General features: G+C 48.2%; 1 protein-coding gene across 4 annotated transcripts; it reads right to left on the bottom strand.

The window, feature by feature from the left end:
• Positions 1–990: 990 nt before the first annotated feature.
• On the bottom strand, positions 991–20,434 carry Gata3 (GATA binding protein 3). 4 transcript variants are annotated; one of them, XM_036188574.1, is made up of 5 exons: positions 19,977–20,434; positions 17,186–17,722; positions 11,610–11,755; positions 6,296–6,421; positions 991–1,772 (listed from the first exon to the last, which is right to left on the bottom strand). In XM_036188574.1, exons 1-5 carry the CDS (start codon positions 20,215–20,217, stop codon positions 1,488–1,490), a joined length of 1,335 nt encoding a protein of 444 aa, XP_036044467.1. In that variant the 5' UTR covers positions 20,218–20,434; the 3' UTR covers positions 991–1,487. The 4 variants fall into 4 exon arrangements, with proteins under 4 accessions (XP_036044467.1, XP_036044468.1, XP_036044469.1 ...); XM_036188575.1 differs by having other exon boundaries at positions 11,610–11,752; XM_036188576.1 differs by having other exon boundaries at positions 1,648–1,764.
• Positions 20,435–25,848: the final 5,414 nt, after the last annotated feature.

Genomic DNA, 25,848 nt, shown 5'->3' with positions numbered 1-25,848 from the left:
AGAGCAGGCAGCTCACAGGCTGCCCCCTGAAGCTGTGTTTGCCCAGGGACAGATTTCTCTAAACAGAGGAAATCATAACTCTCCCATTCAAGGAATGGATGTTACCCTGCTGGGATTCCCATGCTTTCCTGGTGTTTGCTTTGGGATGCTTAAAAAGAAAACAACTCTGACATCGGTCAGTGCTACCCAATTCTGTAAGAGCTTGGCCATCACTTCCATACAATGTTACTTTGTTGTTTTAAAATATTTTAACTTTATTATTATTTTTATAGTATTATTCCAACAGACTGTTTAAAGGCAGTGATCACTATTACAGAACACACAGGGGCTAACAGTCAGCCAGGCTGCTCTCAGGACAAGGCCTGTCGTGGCCAGGTCACTGACATGCACGTTGGTAGCTATATTATGTTGCTACCTTCATAGCTCAGGCTGCCAGAGAAGTGACGGAAAAGACAGGTACCGCTGGACCCATGGAAGCTATTTAATAAATATCATCAAAAAAAGAAAAGAAAAAATAAACCCTCCAGAGTACGTCCACCTTAGGCCAACCGAGAAAGCAAGCTAGTTTATTCAACCGAAAATCCAGGAAGAAGGAAAACATTAAAAACCAAAAAGGAAAAAAAAAAAGCAGTTCTTAACGCTAGCAGTAAATAAATTTATACAACAATTCAGTCTGTATAATATGATGAAATAAATCTACATCTTTTCTTATTTTGGTGCTTCTGAATTATACATACAAACAACAATTACAGGGACTAGTTCACAGAGCATGTAGGCCTAGACATGACATTCTTAAATCCTCACTGGCAATTGGTGAGATATCACAGATTGCCCGGATCTGAAATTTCCTTTGCAAAGGCTCACAGCCTGGAACATATGATTTGCCTACAACATTTTTTTTCTTGGATTTTTTTCTTTTCTTTTTTTTTTTTCTTTTTCGTTTCTTTTTTTTTTTTTTTTTTGTTATTTTTTTTTGTTATTTTTTTTTTTTTAATGCATCAAACAACTAAAGGGAAACAAAACTGACAGTGTGCCCATTTGGACATCAAGACTTAGTTTCTTCTGTATCTCTCTCCATACTTTATTTTCCCTATATTCATTAAAATTCTTGGCGTCCTTCATGCCTTTCTTACAGCTATCCAGGTACAATAAAGTCTTCCTCAAATGTACAGTATTTCTTACAATATAAGTTATATGCAATGTTCAGCAATATTTTTTTTTCACAGCACTAGAGACCCTGTTAAATAGGGAATATGAGTCTGAATGGCTTATTCACAAATGGGATCCGGATTCAGTGGTTGGAACACAGACACCACCGGGAGCTCCTTTGGAAAAGAAGCGAACATTTTGCTTTCTGCCTTCAAAAACACAGATCTGTTGCTTTCAGGCTTCATGATACTGCTCCTGCAAAAACGCAAGTAGAGGGGGTCAGAGGGATTCTTTGTAGACTCGGAAACTCCTCGTGCATATGGAGCAGGGCTCTCCCTCTACCCCATGGCGGTGACCATACTAGAAGGATGGTGAGGTCCAAAGGAGAGGCCAGAGGGCGGGTGCATGGGCGTCGGCGTGGTCAGCATGTGGCTGGAGTGGCTGAACGGGGAGATGTGACTCAGGGATGACATGTGTCTGGAGAGGGCAGCCGGGTTGAAGGAACTGCTCTTGGGGAAGTCCTCCAGCGCATCATGCACCTTTTTGCACTTTTTGGATTTGCTAGACATCTTCCGGTTTCGGGTCTGGATGCCTTCCTTCTTCATAGTCAGGGGTCTGTTAATCTAAACAAAGATCAATTTTTTTTTTTTTTTTACTTTTTTGCTGCCTTTGAAATGGTACAGGCTTTTAGACAGTGGCATGGGGCCCTGCCACCTGCCTCAGACCAGGGATGTGTTTCTGTGTTGGTTGCCCCCTTCCTTAGCCCCTCCTGCTCCTTCCTTTTTTTTCCCCAGGGCCCCAGGTACTGCAGGTCTCAGGGTATAGGGCTTCTGACTCAGCTGCCTCAGCTTCCAAAGCCCAGAACCTCCAAGCACAATTCAACTAAAGCTCATCGACGTCCAAATCAGGAAGCTGGCATGCTCAGGACCCACCTAGTATGAGTATGTCTGGCAACTTAAAATACAATAACCTGTCTTGCTGCCTTAAAATTTCCCTAAGGTATTTCATGAGAAGACGGGCTTTTGGGCACTTTCCAGGGGAGAAACAGCATCTTGTTTACTAGTTTAATGGATCTAATCTGGGACTTGCACACAGAGCAAGGGAGAGTCAAGCCTCTAATGTGGAAATCTACCTTTCTTGGAAACTAGGACTCCTGTTCCTCTCTGCAAATGCCTGGCTGCCACTCTTCCAGCTGGTTTTTTCACAATGTGATGGGCTGGAAAAGCTTCCCCTGGAAAATGTGTGTTCTGAGATTTTTGGAGGGAGGGGTGTTCTGAGGATGGAACCCAGGGTCTCACCCTGCTAGGAGCTACATACTCAGCCCTGGAGCCTATAGGAAAGCAATGTGCTCTTCCAATGGATAGCCCTGTGCCCACGTCACCTAACGGCAACCACAGTGATTAAAAGCTGTTGTTGCCCCTAGCCTGCCTCTGCACTCTGAACCAGACAAACAGCTCAAACCAATCAACCCAAAGTCCTTTGAGAGTCAAAATTAAAAACCAAGAATGTATCAGAAGAAGATGCCAAGACCCCTAATCTGAAGATTGCTAGGCTCACAGGGCATGATGGCATACACCTAGAATGCAGGGGTGGGAGGGTTAAGAGTTCCGGGCTAGCCTGAGCTACCAGCAAGACCCCACTGAGAGAAAGAAAGAACACTAGACTTTGATACCTAAACATCCTTTTTGGTTAAGTGACTAAGTGTCCTTTTAAAATTCATATACTCTGGGGACCCAGAATCAAGGATGGGACTTTGCAAAGCTAATAGAGGTTGCTCTTCACAGAGAGCCAGGCAAGTCCACATCAGCAGCACCCATCTGCCACGATGAACCAATTGCGTACATCTAGCTGTGTTCCCAGGAATGCAACCAAGAATCTTGACAGAGGCACCCAGGGCCCAGGACTGCCTGTCATGCTAAGGGTAACCAGACCCAGCCACCAAGGCTTCTCCAAAGTGGATAAAAAGACTGCTTTGGCTCTGGTCTTCTCTGCTCCTGAGGCTAGAAACAACAGTTAAGGAATAAAAGACCCAAATAGCCAAGCAGGACCAAGTTTCTGGCTGCAGTAAGAACATGGTTTCCTGGTATTGGCAGAGGTGCCCTGAGAGGCATCCAGAGCCCCCCACTGGAGCATCTGACCTTATTTACCCCCATGACAGGAATATGGGGTGAGGAGAAGCAAAGGAGCCAAAGTCGGTGCCAGAAAAATGTCTCAGGGCTCCGTCAGGTTGTCAGGAAGATAAAGATGCCGCCCACAGAGATGACAGGTATCCACTCCCACGTCAGACCTTCCCTAAGATAATGTCTAGATACACCACTGTGTACACCAAGCACTAGATGCACACAGCCAGATATCTAAATATAATATCTAGTTACACCAAGAGCGACATGACCATAGATAGCTAGCTAGTCACTACACACCTAGATACGTTGATGCAGAGATAGGCATTCATCTCAACACCTAGATAAGAAGAGTCGAGCCTGTGGCATACATGTGCCGACACAGCATGGGCAGAAGAAATTACATGCCAAGAAAATGGTCACAGATTAGTATCTTATTGTTAAACACACCTAAGTTGCCTCCTTTGATGAACCCCGGACTAAGCCAAAAGGCAGAAGGAAAAAAAAAAAAGCACACATGAGAACGAGAAAATTCCCCCCCCCTCCCCACCTTAAGCCTGTAACTGCAGCACTTGGGGCCTGAAGCAGGGGGATTGCTGGGTCCAGGAAGGAAGGAGGAGTGGGCAATAGAGAAAAGGTCAATAGGTTGAGAGTTATGACTCAGCACTACAGCACCCCGCCTCACTTCCCTCAAGCTCTGGGTCCATCCCTAGGACCACCAGGGAAGAAACCATCATTCAAAAATACACACGCCTTTGTTTATGTGAGAAACCAGCCTCATCGTAGCTCACCACCACCATTCTGAAATGAGAAGCGGCTAGTTTCCAATAATTCTATTACTCCATGAAGGTGGTAAAGAAATGCACTCGTGACAGCCCACGGAGATCTTGTTGCCCTGAAAGGTCAGATTGTTAACTTGCCAACGCTCCTGCTACCCCGACTTCTGAGGAGGGTCTCCGACTCCCTGAAACCAGTCCTGACTTTTACTTCATCAGTTACGTCACCCTGCATACCCTAGGGATGTGCCTTTCTGAGTCATAACTCCTTCAAGTACAACCGAAATAAAAAGAGTCTTTGCCCTATCTACATCACAGGGCTGTCTGGGGCTCACATCTCATCAAATAGCATGGGCATTCTTAGAGAACTGGAAATTGTAGCTCAGAATAACCGCATAGGCTGCGGGGGGGGGGGGTGCCTGGAAAGCTAATAATAAATGCTCATGTTCTAGTCCTCACCATCTTAATCACAAATCTCTGAGAGCCTCTGCCCCATATTTGAAAGCAGGACTAGGTTTAATTGCTGATAAATCTGTGTGTATCATGGCCCAGGAGTCGGGGAGAAGAGCAGATCCCACTTAGGAAGCCTTGGGTTCCCTTATACTGGGCAACACCGAAGGGGACCGTGTCAAAAGGTGTGAGTTTAGACTCCTATGGAATCTCAGAAACTTTCTCCCAGAGAGAGACAGAGACACAAGAGACAGAGACAGAGGGACAGAAACATAGAGAGAAACAGAGACAGAGACATGGTTGCGGGGAGGGAAGGAGGGGGAGATAAGCTTCCTTTGGATTCCCAAGTATTCCTGGGTAAAGTGAGTTACTGCCAGAACAGCCCGAAGCAAAAATGTCTGCTTCTTCCTCATTCCTCCCAAACTCTGCCAAAGGCAAAAGACACCAGGAGAGTAATGTAAAATTGAATAGAAAAGAGGTGACAGTTTGGGTTTTTTTGTTTTGTTTTGTTTTTTATGGATTAACCATACATTTGAGGCTTCTGCTACATAGTGAGTTCAAGACCAGCCTAGGCAATATGCAACCCCTGAGGGAAAAAAAAGGTGAGGTAGATCCAGCTAGACTCGTTGACGGGCAATTATCACTCTGCTAAAGAGGTCCAGAAGGAAGAAGTCACCATTTCTTCTCCCCAGAGTCCTATCCTCACTTCTCACTGTAGTTGTTTACTTGTGGCGGGAAGCTGGTTGGGACAAAGACATCCAGGGAAATCTTGGGACATTTCAGCTGTGTTTGTCCCGCAGAGGATCATGTAAAGTTTGCAAAGTTTGCAGCACAGGGACAGCCAGGGCTTTCTTCTCATCAGTAACCAAAACTGTCTATTTGGCTCAGAAATGGACGGCAGCACCACCTATTTATATAACTCCTTTTCTCCTGCAAGGGAGGTGCTCCCTGGCCCCACCCTATGCAAGGGAGCATGGAAACAGAAGCGGCAGCTTTCTGTTTCGTTTTGTTTTTTGAAACACGGGTATCCTTATGAAGCCTTGGCTGTCCAAGAATTCACTCTGTAGACCAGGCTGGCTTGGAACTCACACAATCTACCTGCATTTGCCTCCCAAACACCAGAACTAAAGGCATGCACCACCTGACCTGGCTTTACTTAGAACGGATGATTTTTCTGTTTCCCAAGATGTTTTTCACCCTTAAAACCTACTTAGGTCCATGATACGTATCGGGTTTCAACCTCACATAAGAACTGTCCAAAACGTACTAAGTGGGTAGTGGACAACATTCTTCTCCATCTTTTTTGTTGTTGTTTTTGAGACAGGATCTTGCTATGTAGCCTAGGTTGCCCCAGTACTAGCTGCGTAGGCCATGGTGGCCTCCAGCTCATGGTAGTCCTCCTGGCTCAGCCTTCTGAGTGACATGATTATGGGTTTGTTACGAAACCTGGGGTCCTTCCATCGCAGCAGAGATGTTTTCAAAACTATGTCCAGCCACATGTGGTAACACTCATCTATAATCCTAGCTCTCTGGAAGAAGCTGAAATGGGAGGACCAGAAGTGAAAGGCCAGCCCCCTCTACATCTAGAGTTCAAAGCTAGCCTGGGCTATAGAAAGCAGGTGTCTCAGAAGACCGAGGGTTACAAATAAAAAACTCAGTCCTGCTGTGCTGATTTCTGAACAAGTTGCTTAACTCCAATGAGACTGACTGGAACCCATGACAAAGCTGGATAGTGGTGCTGTGTCAACAGTGTGGTCAGGACCCCCACCCCCCACCCCGGCTGGGTCCAGGCCCACTTACATTGTGCAGCTTGTAGTAGAGTCCACAGGCATTGCAGACAGGGTCCCCATTAGTGTTCCTCCTCCAGAGGGTGGTGGTGGTGGTCTGACAGTTAGCACAGGATGTCCCTGCTCTCCTTGCTGCCGACTGGGGGTGGGGAGAGAGGGCAGGATGAAATCAGAACAAACAGTAAGTGTGTTGGTGGAGCTACAGAAACAGGCGTGGCGAGGGGAAGAAAAAGATACTGAAATCAAAACTAGCAAGTGGGCCACATAAAAGTCATAAAGATCCCAGATCGTCCTTGAACAGAAAGACGCAGCCAATCCAGTGTTTAGGAGTTTGAGGGGCCTTAGTAGGCAACCTAAGTGCAGAACGAGAGAGAAGCAAGATGCCAGTGCCGACCTCTGGGAACATTACCTCCTCCGTCCCTCCCTCCCCATGAAGTACACCAGAGTTCATTTTTAAGGTAACAATTTTCATTAGCTAGGCTAATGGTACCAAGTTCTTAGTCTTCTCCATTCACCATTCCCAAGCCCACAAGTCTTTTTCAAGAAAGACTACCAAAAATACTGATCTCTACATCAGCTGCTGGCTGTCAGGGCCCACTAACAACAGAATGAAAGCACACCTGAGCTAGAAAAACCCTTGCTAGACTCCCCAAATCAGGAAATGTTGAATTAGCTGGGCAGAGTGGCGATTGTCCAGAAATCTAGAACTCAGGCTGGGGCAGGAGGATTGCTGCTAGCTGGGGATACACAGTGGGAAAACTGAGAACAGGGTATGCTAACACAGATGGAGGAAGATAGCCTGGTGAAACCTGATACTTTGTATGCTAAGCTAAAAACTGAGCCTAGATATAGATGTATAAATGTAGATATTTTAAAGGGTACAAAATACGGAAAAACTCAGTGTGCCATAACTTAGGAACAGGGCATCCTGAGTCATCAGGACCCTGCAGCCATCCCACACAGGTGACACTTTCAGACTTGGCTGGCTACTTGCCTCTCTCAGGGCAGCTACCCTCAATACCTTTAGGTAGGGAACCATCATGTAATGAGACAATCAAAAAAAAGATACTTTGAATATTTAGTAGGAATCCTGGACACCAGCTGCCCACCTGGCTCTAGTCTCACACCACCTATGTGAAGTCCAGGTTTTCCTAGGAGACACAGGCCAAACATCAGCTGCATCTTGAATTTGAATTTGTTGGTTATGGAGGCTGGGTGGCTCACTTACAACTGTAATTCCTGCACTTGAAAATGTGCAAGATTGCCACCAGCCTGAGGACAGCCTGGGCTACACAAGAGGTTCCAGGACAGTGTGGGCTACAGAGAGAAATCCTGTCTCAAAAATTAAATGTAAATTAATTAGCTCTGCTTTCATTTTCTTTAACAGGGAGAGATTTCTTTTACCTTTTGTGTATTTGAATTTATCAGGCAACTTTTCTATGCACATATTTTTTTTTTTTCAAAATTTAAAGTCAAAACTATTGAAAGAAAATGGAACTGTGGGCTATCAAGATAGCTCGCAAGTGAAGACACTCACAACCAAGGCTGACTGGATTCCTAGAACCCGGTGGGAGGAAAGAACCAACTCCTACAAGTTGCACTTTGATCTACACACACACACACACACACACACACACACACACACACACAAAAGAAAATGGAGCTGTCACTTGTAAAATACTCCTTCTCCCCTTGAAAAGAAAATGTTAACTCAAAAATGAGTCTGGATCCTGAGTTCAAAATTAGTAGTAAATAAAGAACAGAAGACAAAGCATTCAGTAACATCAAGAAACTTCTGGTGTGGAAGCTGGAGACTCAGCTCAATGGAAGGGCTGTTTAACATAGCAAAAGGCCCTGTCTGGACCCCTAGGGCTCCCCCCCCCCAAATAAACAGGCAAGGAAAGCAGGAAAGAAGGAGGAAGCAGGGAGAAAGGGAGGAAAGAAGGAAGGGAGGGAGGGAGGGAGGGAAGGAGGGAAGAAGGAAAGAAGGAAGAAGGGAAGGAAAATAGACTGGTATGATTTGAAGAACATGAAACTGAAAACTACAGAACCCCAGCTTTATTCTCTATTGATACTGGATCACACGCAAAGTAGCAAGAGTCAAAGCTGAGTTTGGAAGCCCAGTGGAAATTTTGATGGAGTTCAGCATACAGATTCCTTCCTTTTAAAGCCCTAGGTTGTCCGCAGATCTGCTCCCATGGGCTTTAAATAGCCGAGCTCAGACTTTTAGGGATTGCAAGGAAGTGAAATTAAAAACAGCCCATGTCTATCGCCGTGGAGAAGGTGCTGCTTTCATGTTGTCCATTCTGAAAATAAGTCACTACAACACGAGAGTGTTGGTGCTGATTCTGGAGCCTTTGGCCACCTGCCTTTGTGAAATATGATCATTTAATACTTAAATAACGATTTCCCCTCATGTGCTCTCTGGAAGAAAGTCCTACTGAAAACCAATGCCTAATGATTTGTGACAATTATGTTACATGTGATTATTGTCACCGTCCTATGGTATTTCAGGAGAAATATTCAGATCAAGCCCAACAGTGTCCACTCAGGCAACCAGCTTTCCCAGTTCAATAATTTTGAATGTAAATATAAAGCCAATTAATACAATGAGTACACTAAAGAAAGAATTCAGTGCATATATAAATATTCCTTTGCAGTAAATTTAAAGATCATAAATACATATGTGTGCCAGATACGTCTCTGGTAAGACAGAGTTTATGTAAACCTACAGAATTGCCCAGAACAACACCACTGGGCTCAGTGGCCCAGGCATCAATAAGCCGTTCCATAAGGCTAGCTGCTCAACCCATTCTAGTTGTAAGACATAAGAAAATTCTGGAATACTAACAGGAGAGAAAGCTAGAGATCCGGCCATGGGTCCTCTCTTCTATGTCAGTGTTTGATTTGTATCTCATGGAGATACAAATGGAGATACATGATGGGCTAAGTGGTCATCAGTGGGTCAGCAAATACATGAAACAAAAACAGCCATCTATAAAGGCTGAGCAGAAATGAAGAGACAGAAGAAAATACGGCTCCAGTGTCCTTTGCACACATAAGCCTAGATGTCTACACCCCAGCTCGAAAGAAAGGAAAAGGGTCTCGGCCTTTAGAAGTACAAAGCATCTAAAGGAGGTGGGAGATAAGCTGGTGTGATGGCTCAGAGGGTGAAAGGGCTTGCCAGCAATTCTGATGATCTGAGTTCGATCCCCGGAACTCACATGGTGAGAGAGTACCGACTCTTGCTGCAAGTTATCTGCTGACTTCCACGCACCACACACAAGTAAATTAAAGGAGAAAGAGAGAGAAACTTCTATGTGTCTCCATGTAGCATATGAATTATAAGGGGATTGAAAATATCAATACCACCCCCCTGGTGGGGAGAGATGGTTAAGTTAACATAGACCGCTTAAATTGTGACAGCCTATGAACTCTAGAATTAAAATCAATTATTTACTCAGAGTTCCACAGACTTCCTATGAAAGGCAAGTGGAGACAAACCTATATAAAATAGTAGAACCCTCCCCCGTGTTCCCTGTACAGACAGAAGAAAATAAATAAAAGAATAAATTCTCCCTCATCCATTAGGAAACTATGAGACTTTTCAGATCTTTATAATTTTTTATCTTTACTTTAAAATTAAAAATTGTAACTGTATCATGATATATTTCAAGAAGTTTTGTTGTTGGTTTTTTTTTTTTTCTTGCTTTTTTTCACTAAGGCTGGGTTCTGAATGATTCACGGCATTCTTTTGCGGTGTGATCACACTCATTCTGAGCTAACACCTCCAGCCATTTTTTTTTCTAGTGCTTCTTGTTCTGATCCGTCTAAACATCTTGATGTTTAAGTTGGAGAAGCTGAGTTACTGTTTATGAGTTATCTCTAGCCCTCAGATATCCGGCAGCTTTTTCCTAGGAAGTTGCATGTAAGAGAAGGGGAAAGAAAAGAAAAAAAAAACCAACCTTAAACTGCATGAGAAGTAGCGGGGGATGGGGGGGGGAGGTTGAGACAGTTGGAGAAAAGGGCAAAGATCAGATAGAATGAAGCCTAGAGATCTAAGATTGACAAAAATTAAAAAATAAAGTCATGTGTGGGCACTACCATTCTAGAAAGTTTTCCTCTTTCTAAGGAGGAGGCAAAAGGTGTTAAACTGCACTGCTGTCAGGCAGGGAAAATGAATATTGCTTTCAAGAGGGGGTAGTGGGGGGGGGGGTCTCCTCTGCTCAGGGTTTGCTCTGTTTCCCCCCTTAGAATCTGCATGGAGAAATTCTTCCCCTCCACTTCAGCATCTTGATGTCGCCTGTGCGGGCCAACTGCTCTTACTGTCTAATATACAATCATTGTTCAATCCGGCCCAAGGTTTCAGAGTCAAGTTTACAAACAAACGCCTCCTGTTTACTTTCTTTATAAATGCGCAGTGCTTCAAGGTTTTCTCAAGTATTCCTAATAACCGAAAAGCTCTAGAAATAAAAGAAAGGGTATGTGGTGGGAGCCGGAAACTATCGCCCTATGGAGAGTTGTTATAAATGAATGAATGAATTAATGAATTAATGAACAAACAAACCAGAGGCTAGGAGACCAGGAGTCAAGACAGGAATCATAAACTTTCCCCAGGAACCACCTGTACAAGTCCTCACTGTCTTAGACCGAGAAGCAGAAAAATACCAAGAGCTGAGTCTGAAATTTGGCTAATTCAGTATCAATCCCATTGCCCAGGCCACCTTCAAATTCTACATGTGGCCGAGACTGGCCTTGAATTCCTGATCTGGTAGCTCCACTTCCTAAATTCCGGCATTACGGGAGTGCATCACCACACCAAATCCTAGGAGTCTTAAAGCATTGACACCAGAAGGTCATCCCCAGTCCTGGTTCTGTAACTGCTTCCTCAGAGCCTTCCATTACTTCCAGGGCATGTTCTAAATGGTTCCTGGGATAGTTCCTTCCCACATTAAACTTCTGTCTGTGACACAGCAAATATTGACACTGTTGCCCTGACATTGCTAAGCTTAGTTATTCCACTGGGAAATAAGTTTCAGTTGTGATAATCAATAAGTTAGTATCCTTAAAATTTAAGAAGTGACTTAAACATGAAAAACAAAAATACAGTTTTTCTGCATCTAATTTGAAAAAAGAAGAGGAAAGGGGGGAGGGGGGAGGGGGGGGGGGGAGGTGACGAGTAAAGGGAAAAAGGAGAGAAAACTGTCCAAAGCAAGCTGATGTGGTTCTCAACTGTCCTGACAATTTCCTTCAGAAAGCCATCCATCCCAGCAACAACATGAAAAACACAAAACAGTTCCACAAGTTCAGGCCTTCCAAGAACTTACCAGCCTTCGCTTGGGCTTGATAAGGGGCCGGTTCTGTCCGTTCATCTTATGGTACAGTCCACAGGCGTTGCAGAGGTAGTGCCCAGTACCATCTCGCCGCCACAGTGGGGTGGAGGTGGCCCCACAGTTCACACACTCCCTGCCTTCTGGAAACAAGATCACAGATAAGTCACTTATGGAAGGAAAGCATACCAAAAGGAGATGACACTTAGAATTATGAGGGAGGGTCTGTGAGATCCCTCAGTGAGTAAAGGTACTTGCCACCAAGCATGAAGACCTGCATACCATCCCTGAGACCCACATGGTATAAGAGGAGAACAAACCCCCAAAGTTGTTTTCCATCCTTCACACACACACACACACACACACACACACACACACACACACACACACCAAAATTCGAAAGGACAATAAAAACACTTCCAAACTCATTTGGGTAGAGGAACAGTTCACCCCCATCTCCAAAGTGCTCCAAAGTTATGTTTCTGTCCAACATAACTCTTCCTGTTACCAACAGACTTCAGGTGAGTAAAGAGCAGCAGAATCTTGACTTCAACACGTCCCACTCGGGGAAGAGAACAGAGCCGAAAGGAAAGAGACTGGATCTTGAAGCATTTCTCTGAGAGCGTGCTGAGTGCGGAACAGTCAGTGGCCAACGCAAAAGACTTTTTCAGCTTCCTCAAACGAAGCAAGGAATGTCGACCCAGTCACAGAGCTGTCTATATAGACTGACTCAATAATGAAGATTAGGATGGGGAGAAAGGAGAGATTAATTGATGGCTAGATAGATAAACAGATAATAGATGGACGTATAGATTGATCAATTGGCTGACTGATTGAGTAGCTAGAACTTCACATTTTTTACTTCCAATAAAACTGTAAGTGCCCCTAGTTGCAAAGTCATCAATTAAGTGCCAGCAGGACTGACTCATCCTCCTGTTCTCACAGCCTCCCCTTCAGAAAACATCACATTTCCTGTAGGTTTCCAGCCTTCTAGAAGAATTGAAGTTAGACTCTGGCCCCAGCCTGGCCAGCCAAGGGCTGATGGAAGTAAGCACAGTACAAGCCCTTAGGTAGGAGATCTGCAAGATGGGGAAAGCCTGGAGAAGGAAGGGCAGAAAGGGTAGAATGAAGGTCAAATAAAGATTAGGTGAAGAGTTAGTTAAGGAGGGGGGGGGGGGGATGCTGGTCCACTCATTAACTGAGGCCCATCTGGCAGTCTCTTTTTCCAAAACCACAAATAAACAAACAGAAAACCAGCCCAGCCAGGTTTGTTCGCTCCCAAAACCAGGGCTGAATCAGGACAGGGACTCACTCCCAGAAAGTTCCTCGGTAGAAATGGATCCCCAGAAAGCAGACAGAGAGACTTTGCAACTTCAAAAAGTGGGCAAGATCCTTTCCAGAAGAGCCTCTTGTACTCCAGGTAGTTGAAGAAATACACTTGCATTTTTAGTTCCTCCAGCCAAAGAGGAAGTGGAGAGCCCAGTCTCCTACAAGAGCAGGCAGCTCAACTGGGCCCACCACAGAGGCGGGTCAAGGTAATGAGAGGGAGACACTCAGGGTGAATGGGGAGTAAAGAACAGCCCCAAAGATTTCTCTGAGGGGACTGGAACCATAGCTCGACAGTAAAGCATTTGCCTAGCATGTACAAGGCACTGGGTTTGATCCTCAGCAGTTAGAAAGGGAATCCCTTTGTCTTGAGAGATTAATCAATGACACATAAAGTAAAGGAAGAAACTCTAGACGAGTGATTGGGAATTCCGGCTTCCCAGAAAAGGAACAAAGTCTACCTTGGTAGACAGAAGACCTAATGATTTTTGGAAAACTCCAGATCAAAACCAAAGGAACAAGGGGTGTTAACGCCTAAGGGCTTGTCACCTTTTCCAGGGACAAATTCTTGCCAGTTATCATCACTATAATTTAACTCCAACCCTTTCGAACAATGGCCAGAAAACCATGAGAAATGTCATTTTCACTTTCCCCATAACTCCAGGAGCTATGTGTAAACTTGCTTTTTCAAACAATATTTGAGCAGAGAATTTTTTTCCCATCTAAATTACAAAAAGGCTCTTAGCATGGGGTCTGCAGAGAACTCTCCCTTGTTATCTTAGGGTCCCTGGGACTAGATATAAAATTTGCTTACACATATAGAACAAAAGTACTTTTATAGGAACTTGGTTAACTTTTTCTGATTCTCCTCAAGGGTTCTAGAATGTATCATCCTCAGACAATTTTCATGTGGGCTCTAACTCTGCTGGGGTATGGCTACCGGATGTGGGGAAGCTGAAGGGATGAGTGGGCAGGCAAGGGGGTACCAGCTGTAGAGGCATGGCCAGGAGCCTTGGCTGTTTTGGCTCCCCAAGTGTCTACTGCATCCACAGCCTGAATGCTGGGAGACAGCATGAGCCACGGCCCAGCCAAGGCCTGCTTTTTATCCTGTCTGCACAGAGTCACTTAGGCCCCCTTCCCTAAGTAAGCTTGCTGCTTACATGCTCCCTGTACCAGGCACAGCAGAAAAGTAGCAAGCTGCTGCCCTGAGCAGAGTGAATGCCTAGGCACCCCGACTCTGAGGGGATCTCGCAGCCTGTGGCCAGGCTGATTTCCTTTCCTTTGTCAGGTAGGAGGGAGGAAGACAGCTTCCTTTTCAGAGGGCCCTTGAAAGCAGAGAGATGGTTGCTCTCAGGCAGAGCCCTGCTCACTAGAGCAATTTTCTGTCTTGATTCACTCCACGAGTTTTCGACTGCCTTGCATTGGGCTTTTCTCCCTGCTCTCCTATGAGTTCAGCACACAGCCAATTTTCCTAATGGAGGGCCCGACTCTCCTGCTCTCTGTCTTCCTCATGCCTCTCCCCTGTCTGCTGTGAGCTGCCAAGCAGACACCTCTCTTAGGTGACAAGAACCACAGAGCTGTGAGGCCTCTTGACATTCAACAGCCATTTGCAAATGCCCCCTTGGGCTTCGGACTGAAACCCTGAAACTGGGCTGTGCAGGAGCAGAAGGCAGGGTAAGCTATCTTTCTCAGGAGGGTGGAGGGAGGTACCCACATCCAAAAAGTGGTCAGGGAAACTGAGAAAAATGGCCCTTTGGGGAAAAATAAAAGCACCAGCCACAGCTTTGTCTTTTGTTCAAAGATAGATCCCAGACCGAAAGCAGCACTATCAAGGAAGCAGTGCAGGGCCTGGACCGACCGTAGCCTCACACATCTCTCCAAAGCACAGCCATAACCCTGCTCTGCGTTTCTTCCTGTCTTGTCCAATAAATGCATCTGCAAAGAGGAAAGAGAAAGGAAGGGAGGCAAAGAGGCCGGACAGGAGGAAAGGAGGAGAGGAGGAAAGGGAAATAAACCTAAGAGAATATCCTGTACAAGAATTCCCACTAGCCCACCTTCTGCGTACTGATAGCTTCTGGAAACTTCCCTCTATACTCCAAAAGTCCCAGGTCCTTTTCGGGCCAGGTATGCCACTCTTGGTTTTTATGACTGTGAGGAAGGAGGAAGAAGGAGGAAGTAAAAAGCCTAATTTCACCCCTTCACCAAGATAAATAAATAAATAAATACTGTGCACATATAGGCATTTCTGGCTCTGGTTTAGGGAAAACCTGGTACTCTCCTGCTTCCCCCCACCTCCACCCACCCCTCACACACAAGCTTACGGAAAAAGATGAGAAAAAGAAACAGATCAAACCAGGAACAAAAAGTGTGCAAACCTAAGGAGATGGAGAAGAAATGTGGAAATGAGGGCACAGAATGAGTCTTCTGGAAAGTCAGAGCCCCCTCCCCCTCACAGCCACCACACCGGCCTCAGAGCCCAGGCACTTCCCTGACCTCAGAGCCCCGCCAGCACAGACAATTTTTTGTTCTGCTTTGTTTTTAAACCCCATTGCAACCTCAAAACACACAGTTCCTTGATTTCAGCCCTCCAGCAGCACGGCAGGAGACAACCAGTACTTTTACCTCTCTAGTCCAGCACCTTCACTCCCACAAGCCCAGTTCTTGCCCTGGCACCTTAGCAGACCACATTACTCCCTCAGCTCCCTCTTCCTCTAGCTTTCTTTTTGACTCTGCTAACGAGCCTACCTCCTTCTCCCTCCTGCCTACTTTCATGTACTGAACATGCAGGTCTGAGTTTTTCTGTCAGCCTAACCGCATCCGGACTCTATTAAAGTTCCTGGCCCAGGATAAACAATGCAACTGTCGCGTGCAGCCGTCTGAAAATAATTGGATTAGCTAAAACATATCAACTAAATAGAGACAGTCCTGCTCAGGCAGTCAGAGTGAATGTCACCCTGGGAAAAAAAAAGAAAAAAGAAAAAGAAAGGAAGAAAGAGAGAGGAAAACCCTGAAAACTGATCTCCTGGTCACTTGAAGCACCCTCGTGCCTGAAGTCTTCCAAACCTAAGTATGGTCTGAAGACTGCTCATCCAGCCCTTCCCAGACAACTGATTGTTTTTTTAACCAATGCTTTTTTTTATGCAATCTGTGTAGGTGGAGTGGCCCACTCTGAAATGAGCACACCTTAGGAAACAGTCTTCACAAAAACCCTTCTAAAAACACACTTCAGTCTGCTCACGACCTCTTTTGACTGCTTCTCGTAGCCGCAAACTGAGAACGAACTTGTCTTATTTCTAAAGCAAAGAAAAATTCTGCCTGTGTATGCTTTTCCTGCAGTGACCTTGATAGAGTAAATCTCTCAGTGTGCTTTTGAGGGAGAGAGAAGACACAGAGGAAGCAGGAGCATACACCTGCAGAATCCTTTCTACCTACCACACCTGGCTTCCAACCAACTCTGGGAATTGGAGGTCCTAAGTGGGACCTCTGGCTCCTGTTCACACTGAACGCTCCAAAAGACACTGTTGGTAACTGACTAGGCAAGGGGCACTTGTTCCTTTAGTCCTGAGGGAGCCACCTCTTGCCCTCAGAAGTTCAGCTGAGAGTACCTTTTCCCTACAAAGCCTGCTGATTTTACAAAGTGTCTGCCTCCTTCCCAAATGACACAGACACACGCTTTATTTATATGTGCCTCTATAAAGGACAGTCCTTGGCTATAGCCCCAGTGACCCTCTCTGAGGAGAGGGAAGAGGAACAGTCCGACTGACAGAGGCCAAAGGGGTCATAGGAGGGACCCGTGTTTGTTTAGGTTGGAGGAGGTTTCGGTTTAGCTTTAAACACTACAGATTTATTCCTGGGGCCTTCCATTTGGTCTTGGAAACTAAAGGTTAGCGGTAGAATCCAGAAGTCCCTCAGCAGGCAAGAGGAAAGGGCATCCATTTGTTTGTGTTAGTCTTTTTCCTTCCCCAGCTCACTGGGATGGGGAGGGTGGAGGGTTACAAGCAGATCACACCTCCCCTCTGCAGCCTAAGTCAGTAGGAGTTAAGACACACCGCATTCTTCCCAGGCTTGAAGAATGGAAGACAGTTAAGTAGATCTCCGAAGGGCTGGATGATACCTGTAGGCCTCCCAAATACCACCACCACCACCCCTTTTTTTGAGAGAAGGAAGAACCTTTTTCCGCCTTGACCTGGGTGTAGAGGAAGTAAGAGGGAGCAAAAGAGAGATTCCCAAGGGTGGAGGTGGCTTACCTGTGCTAGATCTCGCCTTGGGCCTCGACTTACACCCGAACCCAGTAGGGGATCCTCCCAGCAGGCTGCTGGGTGGGAAGAGTCCGGAGCTGTACTCGGGCACGTAGGGCGGATAGGTGGTGATGGGGTGGTGGGCTGAGGACGAGGCCCCTCCCAGGGTGGTCATGCTGCCTCGGGAGTGGGAAGTCTCCAGCTTCATGCTATCAGGCAGCGGCACCTGATATTTGAGGCACTCTTTCTCATCTTGCCTGGCGGAGCCCGCCGATCCCGGGGTGGACAGCGACGGGTCTGGGGAGACGTCTTTCGGAGGGGTGGGTGGGAAGGTGAAGAGATGCGGACTGGAGTGGCCTGCGGCCAGAGAAGAGGAGGAAGCCGGAGGGTAGACCGACAGCGGCCCCGGGGAGCCGTGGTGGATGGACGTCTTGGAGAAAGGGCTGAGGTTCCAGGGCGAGGCCGTGTGGTGGCTGCTCAGGGCTTTACCACCATCGAGCCAGGGCAGGGATCCGTGCAGCAGAGGTGGGCGACACACCTGACTCCCTGCGATGCCAGCGATGGCAGAGGAAGAGGAGGAGAGAAAAGAAGACCTCATTGAGAGCTACCCTCAGACACACCTGAAGGGTCTACCCCTGGCACCCCCAACCTCACAGTCAGCAAACCTCCAGGCCCAGCTGCGCAAGAAAGCTCAAACCTCCTCTAATCTCCGTGGTTCCGTGAGGACCGGGCCCACAACGCCTCGAGGTGGAAGCAGACCCTGTCCACACCCAGCAAATCTAAAAACGAAAGGCCTGCTTCTAATACTCCAGAGGAGTTGCGAGGACGTGGAGAAAGGTTTCGTGGCTTATTTGTCCTGTCCAAATACATAGTCTACACCAGATTTCCTGGGGTCTCTCTCTAGAACCTGCCTTGATTTATTAGTTTCTTTCAATGGCCCTGATTCTCCCACCGCAGACTTAATCCCAACCAGGCTGATAAGGGAGTCAAGCGTGAATGATGAGGCCTGAGGATGAAGTGGGGCCACACCACTCCTGAACCCTAGGAGAAGCCCAGCTCCCAGCACCCAACGCAAGGAAGGTAGGGTGCATTTGAGAGTTAATTTCAGGGAAGTTCAGCGCTTGCTTAGAACTGGCAAAGCTGCTTCCAAAAGGCCTGAAATAGAAATTTGCAAGGAAATTTTCTTTGTCCAAAACCTTGAAGGATTTCCCCCCTCTGTTCTTTCTTCACCCTTCCAAATCATATAGGAAAAAAAGAGAAAAACAAGCCCCTTCGGCCCTTGAGACTTTCCTATTTACCAGGGCAGTATATGAATTTTCACCTGAAACATAAAATTCCTGTTGATATATTTATTTTAAACCAGGGGAGACTCATACACAGAGAAGTTTAACCTTCACTTAAAATATACAATTTTAAGGTGTTCATGAGTTATCGAAGTCCGTACTCTCTGATAGGGGACCTTTAAACTGCAAGCGCAAAACTACGCTCTTCATGATCTTTCTCTTTCAATCCAGTGTGCCTCACCATTTGACATTCTCGTCAACCATTAAGAACAATACTGAAACTAAAATCTTAAGAGAGGAAGGGGAGGGGAGTCAAGAGAGATGGAGCATTCTCTTGAACGCCAAGGGTTAAGGTTCTTTTTATGCAGGAAGTAGTATAGTAAATAACATTAGGTCTGATCTACCTCATTTCCACTTAACTGCTAATCTGCACACAACCCGAGCAAAGAGCGCCCCATCCGCAGAAATGACTGTTTAAAACCTGGAGGCTGTAAGGCAGAGGATGCCTGCTGCCAGAGGGGCTATGAGTAGGGAGACCTGAGCAGACCTAGCTGACTGAGAAAGCCTCACATTTTCTTCCCTTCCATTTTTTTGCTCCTTTGAGCCCAAACTTACAGCTGGGAAGTGTTAAGGGTCCCCTGTCCCAACCACACAAGGCTGATTTCTTCCTTTATTTTCCTTTTTTAAACACCTCAGAACTCCCCTAAACTTCTCAAGATAAATGGTTTGGGGGAGGCAACTGGAAACTCCTGCTTAAAACGGCATTTTGGTGTATCATAAATCTTTGAGGGGGCTAGCCTATAGGAACTACCGTAGGCCAGTGGAGAAAATAAGGCCAGGGTTGCTGGTAATTAAGCAACCTAAAAAGCAAAGACGTAGGAAAATTCTGTGTAGCCGGGAGTCTAAGCAAACCTGATTTCTCTTCAATTTAAGACTTCCCCCCCTTTATACCTTGTCAACCACCAGTAGGTAAGAAACCTACCTAAAATTCAAATACACTATCTTTGGTGGGAAGCCAAAGAAAGTAGAAATAAATACATGTGTTTGGGCCTTTCTGAAAATACAAAAGGAGAAACAAACTGCGACCCCTTCCACCAGATCGCTAGAAGCTGGAAGCCCTTCAGGGGAGCCCAGTTCCAGGACCGCCTGACCGGCTCTGCTGCCCGGCCAGAAAGGCTCGGCGGCGCGGCGCGTGCAGGCACAGCTTGAGATGTCCCCGGCTGCAAAATCTACAACGTGTGGACCAGGGCTTTATCTAGGCGCCGGCCAGGTGAGCGCCCGGCCCAAACGACGCCCGCAAAGAGAGGCGCCTGCTGCACTCTTTTTAAAAAACATTCTCCCTGCGAGAGACACTGCTTCCTCGCCCATTTCCGGGCCCCAATTTTTTTTTTTTTAAATGAACTAGTAACACACTTAGGGGCTTTCGCTTGCCCTGCCCAGCCTGAGTCTCTGGCCGTCTCCCAGACCCAGGAAAACAGGAGCGGATCGAAAGGGTTCCTGCATCCAGGTGGACTCACCGTGGTGGGTCGGAGGGTACCTCTGCACGGTAGCCCTGACCGAGTTTCCGTAGTAGGACGGGACGTGGTTGCCTTGACCATCGATGTTAAAAAGTACGTCCACCTCTTCCGTCAGCGGGTACTGAGCCGGGTCCATGTACGAGTGGCCGAGGCCCGGGTGGTGCGTGTCCGGGTGCTGCCCGTTGAGGACCGCGGGGTGGTGGTGGCTCACCCAGCGAGGCTGGTCCGCAGTCACCTCCATGTCCTCGGCTGTGCGCGCGCCCTCTCGCCGGGCCCGGAACCCTCGCGGTTAGAGGGAGGGCTGTCGGCCTGGGAGGTCCGCGGACTCCTGCCGTCGGAGGCCCGGGAGAGGGGTCCTTTAATGGTTTGTTTGTAGTAAAGTGGGTAGGAAAGGTGAGCAAAAAAGTGGGTTTAGGGAGGAAAGAAAAAGCTTTGTGGGATAGTTTGGCAAAATTAAAAAAAAAAAAAAAGAAAAGAAAGAAGAGAAAAAGGAAGGAAGAGGGAGACCCCCCCCCTCAAAAAAAAGTAGAAGCGGCGGATTAAAGAGGCCAAATGGAAAAAAAAAATGATGAAGAAGAAAGGACGCTGAAATCCAAGTGTGGCCACAAGGCACACTGGTTCCTTGGCGCTCAGAGACGATTGCTTCTCCGGTCACCTGCAAAGCAGAGTAGAGGAGACCTGGATGAGCGGTAAGTACTTTAACACCTGAAATCCTGGAGGGCATTAAGTATCCTCGAGCTTCCCTCAGGGCCGACTCACCGGGAACGTGCACACGCACGCGAAGACCCGGCAGGAGAGGAAGCCAAGATCCCCAGCACATCTCGAAGGAGCCTGGGACTGACTAAGCAATTAAAACTTGGGGACAAGTCCTCCCTGGGGGACACCGGCCCCGGGATCTTTCCAACCACTACAAACCCTCCAAAAGAGCTTTAAGTTTACCAAAAAGAAAAAGAAAGAAAGAAAGAAAGGTCCCTCTAAGTGGAGGGAAGGAGATTAAAAAAAAAAAGTCACAATACCAACCTGAGTAACAAGGAGTAGAGAGGAGGAGGCGTGTGACCTGCCCGGTCAGATTGCGTAGCTCTAAGTCTCGCTCTCTCAGTCTCCCTCTCTCTCTCTCTCTCTCTCTTTCTTTCTCTCTCTTTTTTCCTCTCCCTCTCTCAGTATTTTTTTTTACAGGGAATGCATTCTTTCTGAAAGTATCAAGACGGCGCCAGGCAGCTCAGTGTTCGCAGACAGCTGTGGCGCGACGCAACTTAAGGAGGTTCTAGTGTCATCCGCGCCGAGGGGGAGGAGCCTGGCGCTGGCAGGAGGGGACACGATCCCTAGCACAAGGAAACTGCAACCCAAACCCGCTCCAGGACTTCACCCCCGCCCCCACTCCATCCCCCCCCCCCCGCCCCGCACACCGCCGCCCCTCCTCCCGCCCCTCCACTGACCGGAAAGGGGCGCCGCCGAGGGCCGCCTAGGGCAGAGGGGCCGCGGGCAGGGTGGGCGAGGCCGGCCCGGGCTTGGGGTGGAGGGGACAGGCAGGAGGGAATTCGCGCTCTGGCCCTTTAAGTGTAGCAGAGCCGATTCATTCGGGCTCAGTAGATTATTCCGTCCTAGTGAAACCCGGCCGCCCCATTCATAAAGCTAATTTCCATAAGCAGACTTTTCTTTTCCAACTTCTTTAAAATGAGCAAACTTTGAAACTGGGATTCAAGCCGCAGTATTTTTCAGTTTATATCACCTTGGGGGCTATGTACATGTAAAACTGATCAGAAAAGTTTCATGGCAAAGTAACTGAAGACTTGCTTTCTGAACCAGTTTCCCCGGAGGCTGATGGATCGCGCAAAGGACCTGGGCTTTGACTCGGACACCCGCATTATTTTTGTTATGGTCTCGGCTTACTTTCACAAACCTCTCCAGTGCGAACAGCGTCAGCTGTTGCAGCTGTCTTTTTCAGATCTAATGATATAATCGATGTGTGCTTTTGACTTGAGTGACAACGTGATGGATGGAAAGCCGGGTAGGCAAGACCCAAGCTCACTGGTTCCCGAAGTGCGGTGTAGAATTGACTTGATTTTTGACTCGGGTGGCCTAACTTTTCCCTTTGCCCAGCTCGGGGCCCTCCTTACTCTGCCTTCCACCCGACAAAAACGGTCCCCTCCACAGACCCTAACCCTGACCTCCGAGGTGGGACCCAGCGACAACCTCCGGGGATTCTGCAGGTCTCAGGGCCGAGGGTGGGCAGCCCACCTACTCTGGGAGAGCCGCCGCAGGACGCCCTGTGGAGGGGGCGGGGATAGACGGGGGCGGGGCTATTGTAAGAGCCAATCATTGGGCGAGACCACGACCGGGCCGCAGTCGCCCCGCCCCACGGGCTGCAACCTCTGCGGCCCTGTTCGGTCTTTTGAGTCACTGCATCCCCTAGTGGCGTTGAGGTTTCTGCAGCCTGGGTCCTGAAAACACAGCCGGGAAGAGCAAGGTCCGGCGGGAAAATACTTCGGGTGCACCCCATGGCATTGTACAGGAAGGTGATTCCGTTCCAACCTCCAGGGCAGAGAGCTTCGCTTGGAGGGTTACTGGAATTGAAAGGTGTCATTGCCTCTCCATTCCTTTACCCCTTAAAATTTCCCACCAATACAAAACTTCGATTGCCGACAAACCCTTCCTAAAAAGTTCTAAATGACTTCTGTTCTACTCTGGAGAAAAAGCATCAACGTCTACCTTGAAGCCCTTGGGGAGGGGAGCGGGTATTTTCTTTTAAAAACACAACCCTTGAAGAAGACAAGTAAAATTTATTTGGAAATGTGCCCTGAGGGCTTGGGTTTGGAGCTTCTCTCGACTCTTCATCTTTTACATGGATCTTTGTTCGAAATCAAGGCTGAATTTCTAAATAGAAAACATGAAGATACCCTTTTTTTCAAATATAAGGTTCCCTCCCAAGTTTATCCTGCACCCCTTGACCTCGCGTTTATGAGGCGACCCAGTCTTAGAATATCGATTTTTACTTTCGCTCCGTGACCAACTCATCTCTCCTGGGCCAATCAAGCTGCCAGCCTCTCATCCAGCTCACGGCGCTCTCAAAACCTTTTAATTATTTAGCTGCTGTCTAACATTCACCGGAAACCACTCCATAAACAAGCAGAGAGGACCGCACACACATTTTTTTGCTAAGAGGCTGGGGATTAAGATTAAGGATGGGAGTTTAAAAAAAAAAAAAAAAAAGCGTTCCTGTGTCGCTGGTGAGTTGTGTAGGATACCAGTCAGCTTGACCCTAGTTCATAGCTTCGAGGAGGAAAAAAAAAAGTAAGCATTAAACTCTTTGGTCCTGGGTACCGAGATCTATCAATTTAAATTAAAAAAAAAAAAAAAAGCAAAAGAAATCCTTCTCGAGACAAGAATCAAAGCTGCTGACGCCAAGACTTGAACGTGTTAATTTATGCGGTTTAGAACTTAGTTTAAAAGACTGAAAAAGAAAATGTTTCTGAAAAGGAACGCTTCCCTAGTAGGGGCTCCTCTCTAATAAATTTGGTAGTGGGAATGGAGAGGATTATTCGTTTTGATTCAATCTCCAAAGGACCTACGCTGGGATGCAGAGGACACTCCCCTCCTTTGGAAAAAGAAAACATCTAGAAGGCCCCTCCTGGTCTGAGGTAGTTTAGGGCTGGCAGAGAGGGGTAGGGGGCCTGAGGCTGGATGCCCGGGGTAATGGAGCCAGCCTGTAGGGGGTATTTAACATGTAATTCCCAGCCGGTCCGCCCCTGTTCCCGGACTGACAGTGGGTAATTGGGAAAGAGGACGTTGCTCTTTTGATGGCCCGCGCCGGCCAGTCTCGCCGACGCCACACTGGGTTTGACGTCACGGGCCCAGCCCCAGAGTCAGAAACACAGAGCAGGGGAGGGGGAGGGGAAAAGAGAGGAGAGGGTTACCGGGGAGGGAGGGCGGAGGTCGGCTCCGGGACCCACCGGGAAGAAGGGGGAAGGGATCGAGCCCAAAGAGGCTGCGGCGCGTGGCCTGAGGCGGAGAGCGGGGCTCCGGGGGTCTGGGCCAGGCCAGGCGCCGGTCTGACCCGCCTCGCTCACAAATGCAGGCCGGGCTTCCTCCTCCCCTGGCGGGTGGCGGGGGAGGGGAGGGGGCTTGAGGCCGGAGGGAAGAAGGGAAAGGGTGGTCGGAATCCTTTTTGCCAGAGCCTACAAAGCTGAACCCGGCCTCGTTAGGGGACGCCTCAGCGCCCTCCTGAAGATCTGGGATGCCACCCCAGGCACCTGGGCCTGGGTTCGGTGTTGCTCATCCCCCCCTCTTTCGCAGGAGCATCTGGCAAAGCTGGGGGAAAGGCAAGAGAAAGCCATCAAGGAGCCTGTTGTTACCGCTGCTGCCTAGAGCCTTTGGCTCCTGTAGTTCCTGAGGCCTCCCTCAATAGGGTAAGGGGCTGACCTACGATCTGGATGCTTGGGGACCCAGCATCCTGGTGAGAAGCAAGCGAAGGCTCAGCTAGACCCCTCCAAGGAGCGGAGACCTGGTGCTGTGTTGGGTGACCGGAACCAATTTGGCCTACCTGAAAACCCCAGGCCTTGGGGCTGCTGCTGTAGGCGTCAAGTTGAGCAGGGTATGTGTGCCCTCTTGGGGAAAGGGTTAGAAATGGATCTGACTTTCTCTATGCTTGGAGTAAGCTGAGACACCCCCACCACACATACGCGAGCGCGCGCGCGCGAGCGCGTGTACACACACACACACACACACACACACACACACACACACTTGCCCTTCTTCAGGTCCCTCCCACTTGCCTTCACTGAGGCGTTGAGACCCCATCCCTGCAAGTAGGCACAGTCTGTCCCCTACAGAATTTGGAAGCCTTGATTGCCAAGAGGCTGAAAGTGACTGGGCCACAGACCCAAAAGGTAGAAATCCACGCAACTTTCATCACCCACCCGAGCCTGACTTCGAGAGAGGCCAGGCGAGCTCCGCGGGGCCGAGATACGGAAAGATGCTACCTTGGGGTTTGAGCGCTGCCCTCCAGAGAGGGACCCGCAAAGCCAAACCTTGGGGGTCGTAGTACTAAAGTTACTAATCCTGGGCAGGGATAGAGAGCATGCCTCAAAATGCCTGGGGCGGTCATTTGAGCGTGTTTACTTAAGGACTTTGCAAGCCGAGCGCAAGCGGAATAGTAGGATTCTCCTAGAGGCAGCAAATATTTGCAGGCTGAAGAACCAAGCCGAGCGGGGCCGTACTGCCTTGTCCCTCCCCCCGCCCCTGGAGCCACGGCGCCGGCCTGGGCGGACCTGAGGGCGCGGTTACCGAATGAAGTTAAGCCCGGAACTTGCGGGGCTGGGAGGTCGGGGAGAGCTCAGAACCGCACCGAAGGCCAGAAACCGAATGCACAACCCCGGGCCCCGGCGAGCCGAGGACTAGGGGGAAAGTCCCTTCCCATTCCAGCTCTATCAATCTTCCTTTGATGCGATCGATCAATAAAAACGAAGTGAAAAGACCATGGTCGCTGTGCGTCTGGGAAGGAAGTGGAGGCCAGAGGTATCCAGGCCAGGGCCGGCGCCCCCTTACCAATCCGGTTCACAACCTGGAGGTCTGCAACGCTCCGGACTGGGGAAGCAGGGCGGTAGCGAGAACCCAGGGCGACGGCGCGGGGCCTTTAATTGGGTGTATCCGTTTTAACAGTGGCCATTGTTGAAGCAATTAGCAAGAGACAATAACCACCAAGATGCGTTTAATTCGATTCTGTGCACGCTGCAATCCCGACCCGGGCGCAGCGATTAACAGGCCGGGGACAACCGGGAGGGTCTGGCTGTGAAAGTACCGGTTCTGTTCCTTGATCTTTTTGTCTTAGGCATGGGAGTTGTAAAAGAAAGGCTGGGGAAGCCAGATCGGCCCC

The sequence above is a fragment of the Onychomys torridus genome, chromosome 5 (genome assembly GCF_903995425.1).
Source record: "Onychomys torridus chromosome 5, mOncTor1.1, whole genome shotgun sequence".
NCBI classification, from domain to species: Eukaryota; Metazoa; Chordata; class Mammalia; order Rodentia; family Cricetidae; genus Onychomys; species Onychomys torridus.
The sequence above is the reverse complement of the archived record's forward strand: the minus strand, read 5'-3'. Positions and strand labels throughout refer to the sequence as shown.

Excerpts from the sequence above, each read along its gene's own strand:
- Gata3 (XM_036188574.1), bottom strand. The coding sequence starts at position 20,217 with ATGGAGGTGACTGCGGACCAGCCTCGCTGGGTGAGCCACCACCACCCC. Across the intron at positions 17,723-19,976 it reads GTACCCTCCGACCCACCACG|GGAGTCAGGTGTGTCGCCCA; the intron begins GTGAGTCCACCT and ends CTGGCATCGCAG. Across the intron at positions 6,422-11,609 it reads TCAAGCCCAAGCGAAGGCTG|TCGGCAGCAAGGAGAGCAGG; the intron begins GTAAGTTCTTGG and ends CCCCACCCCCAG.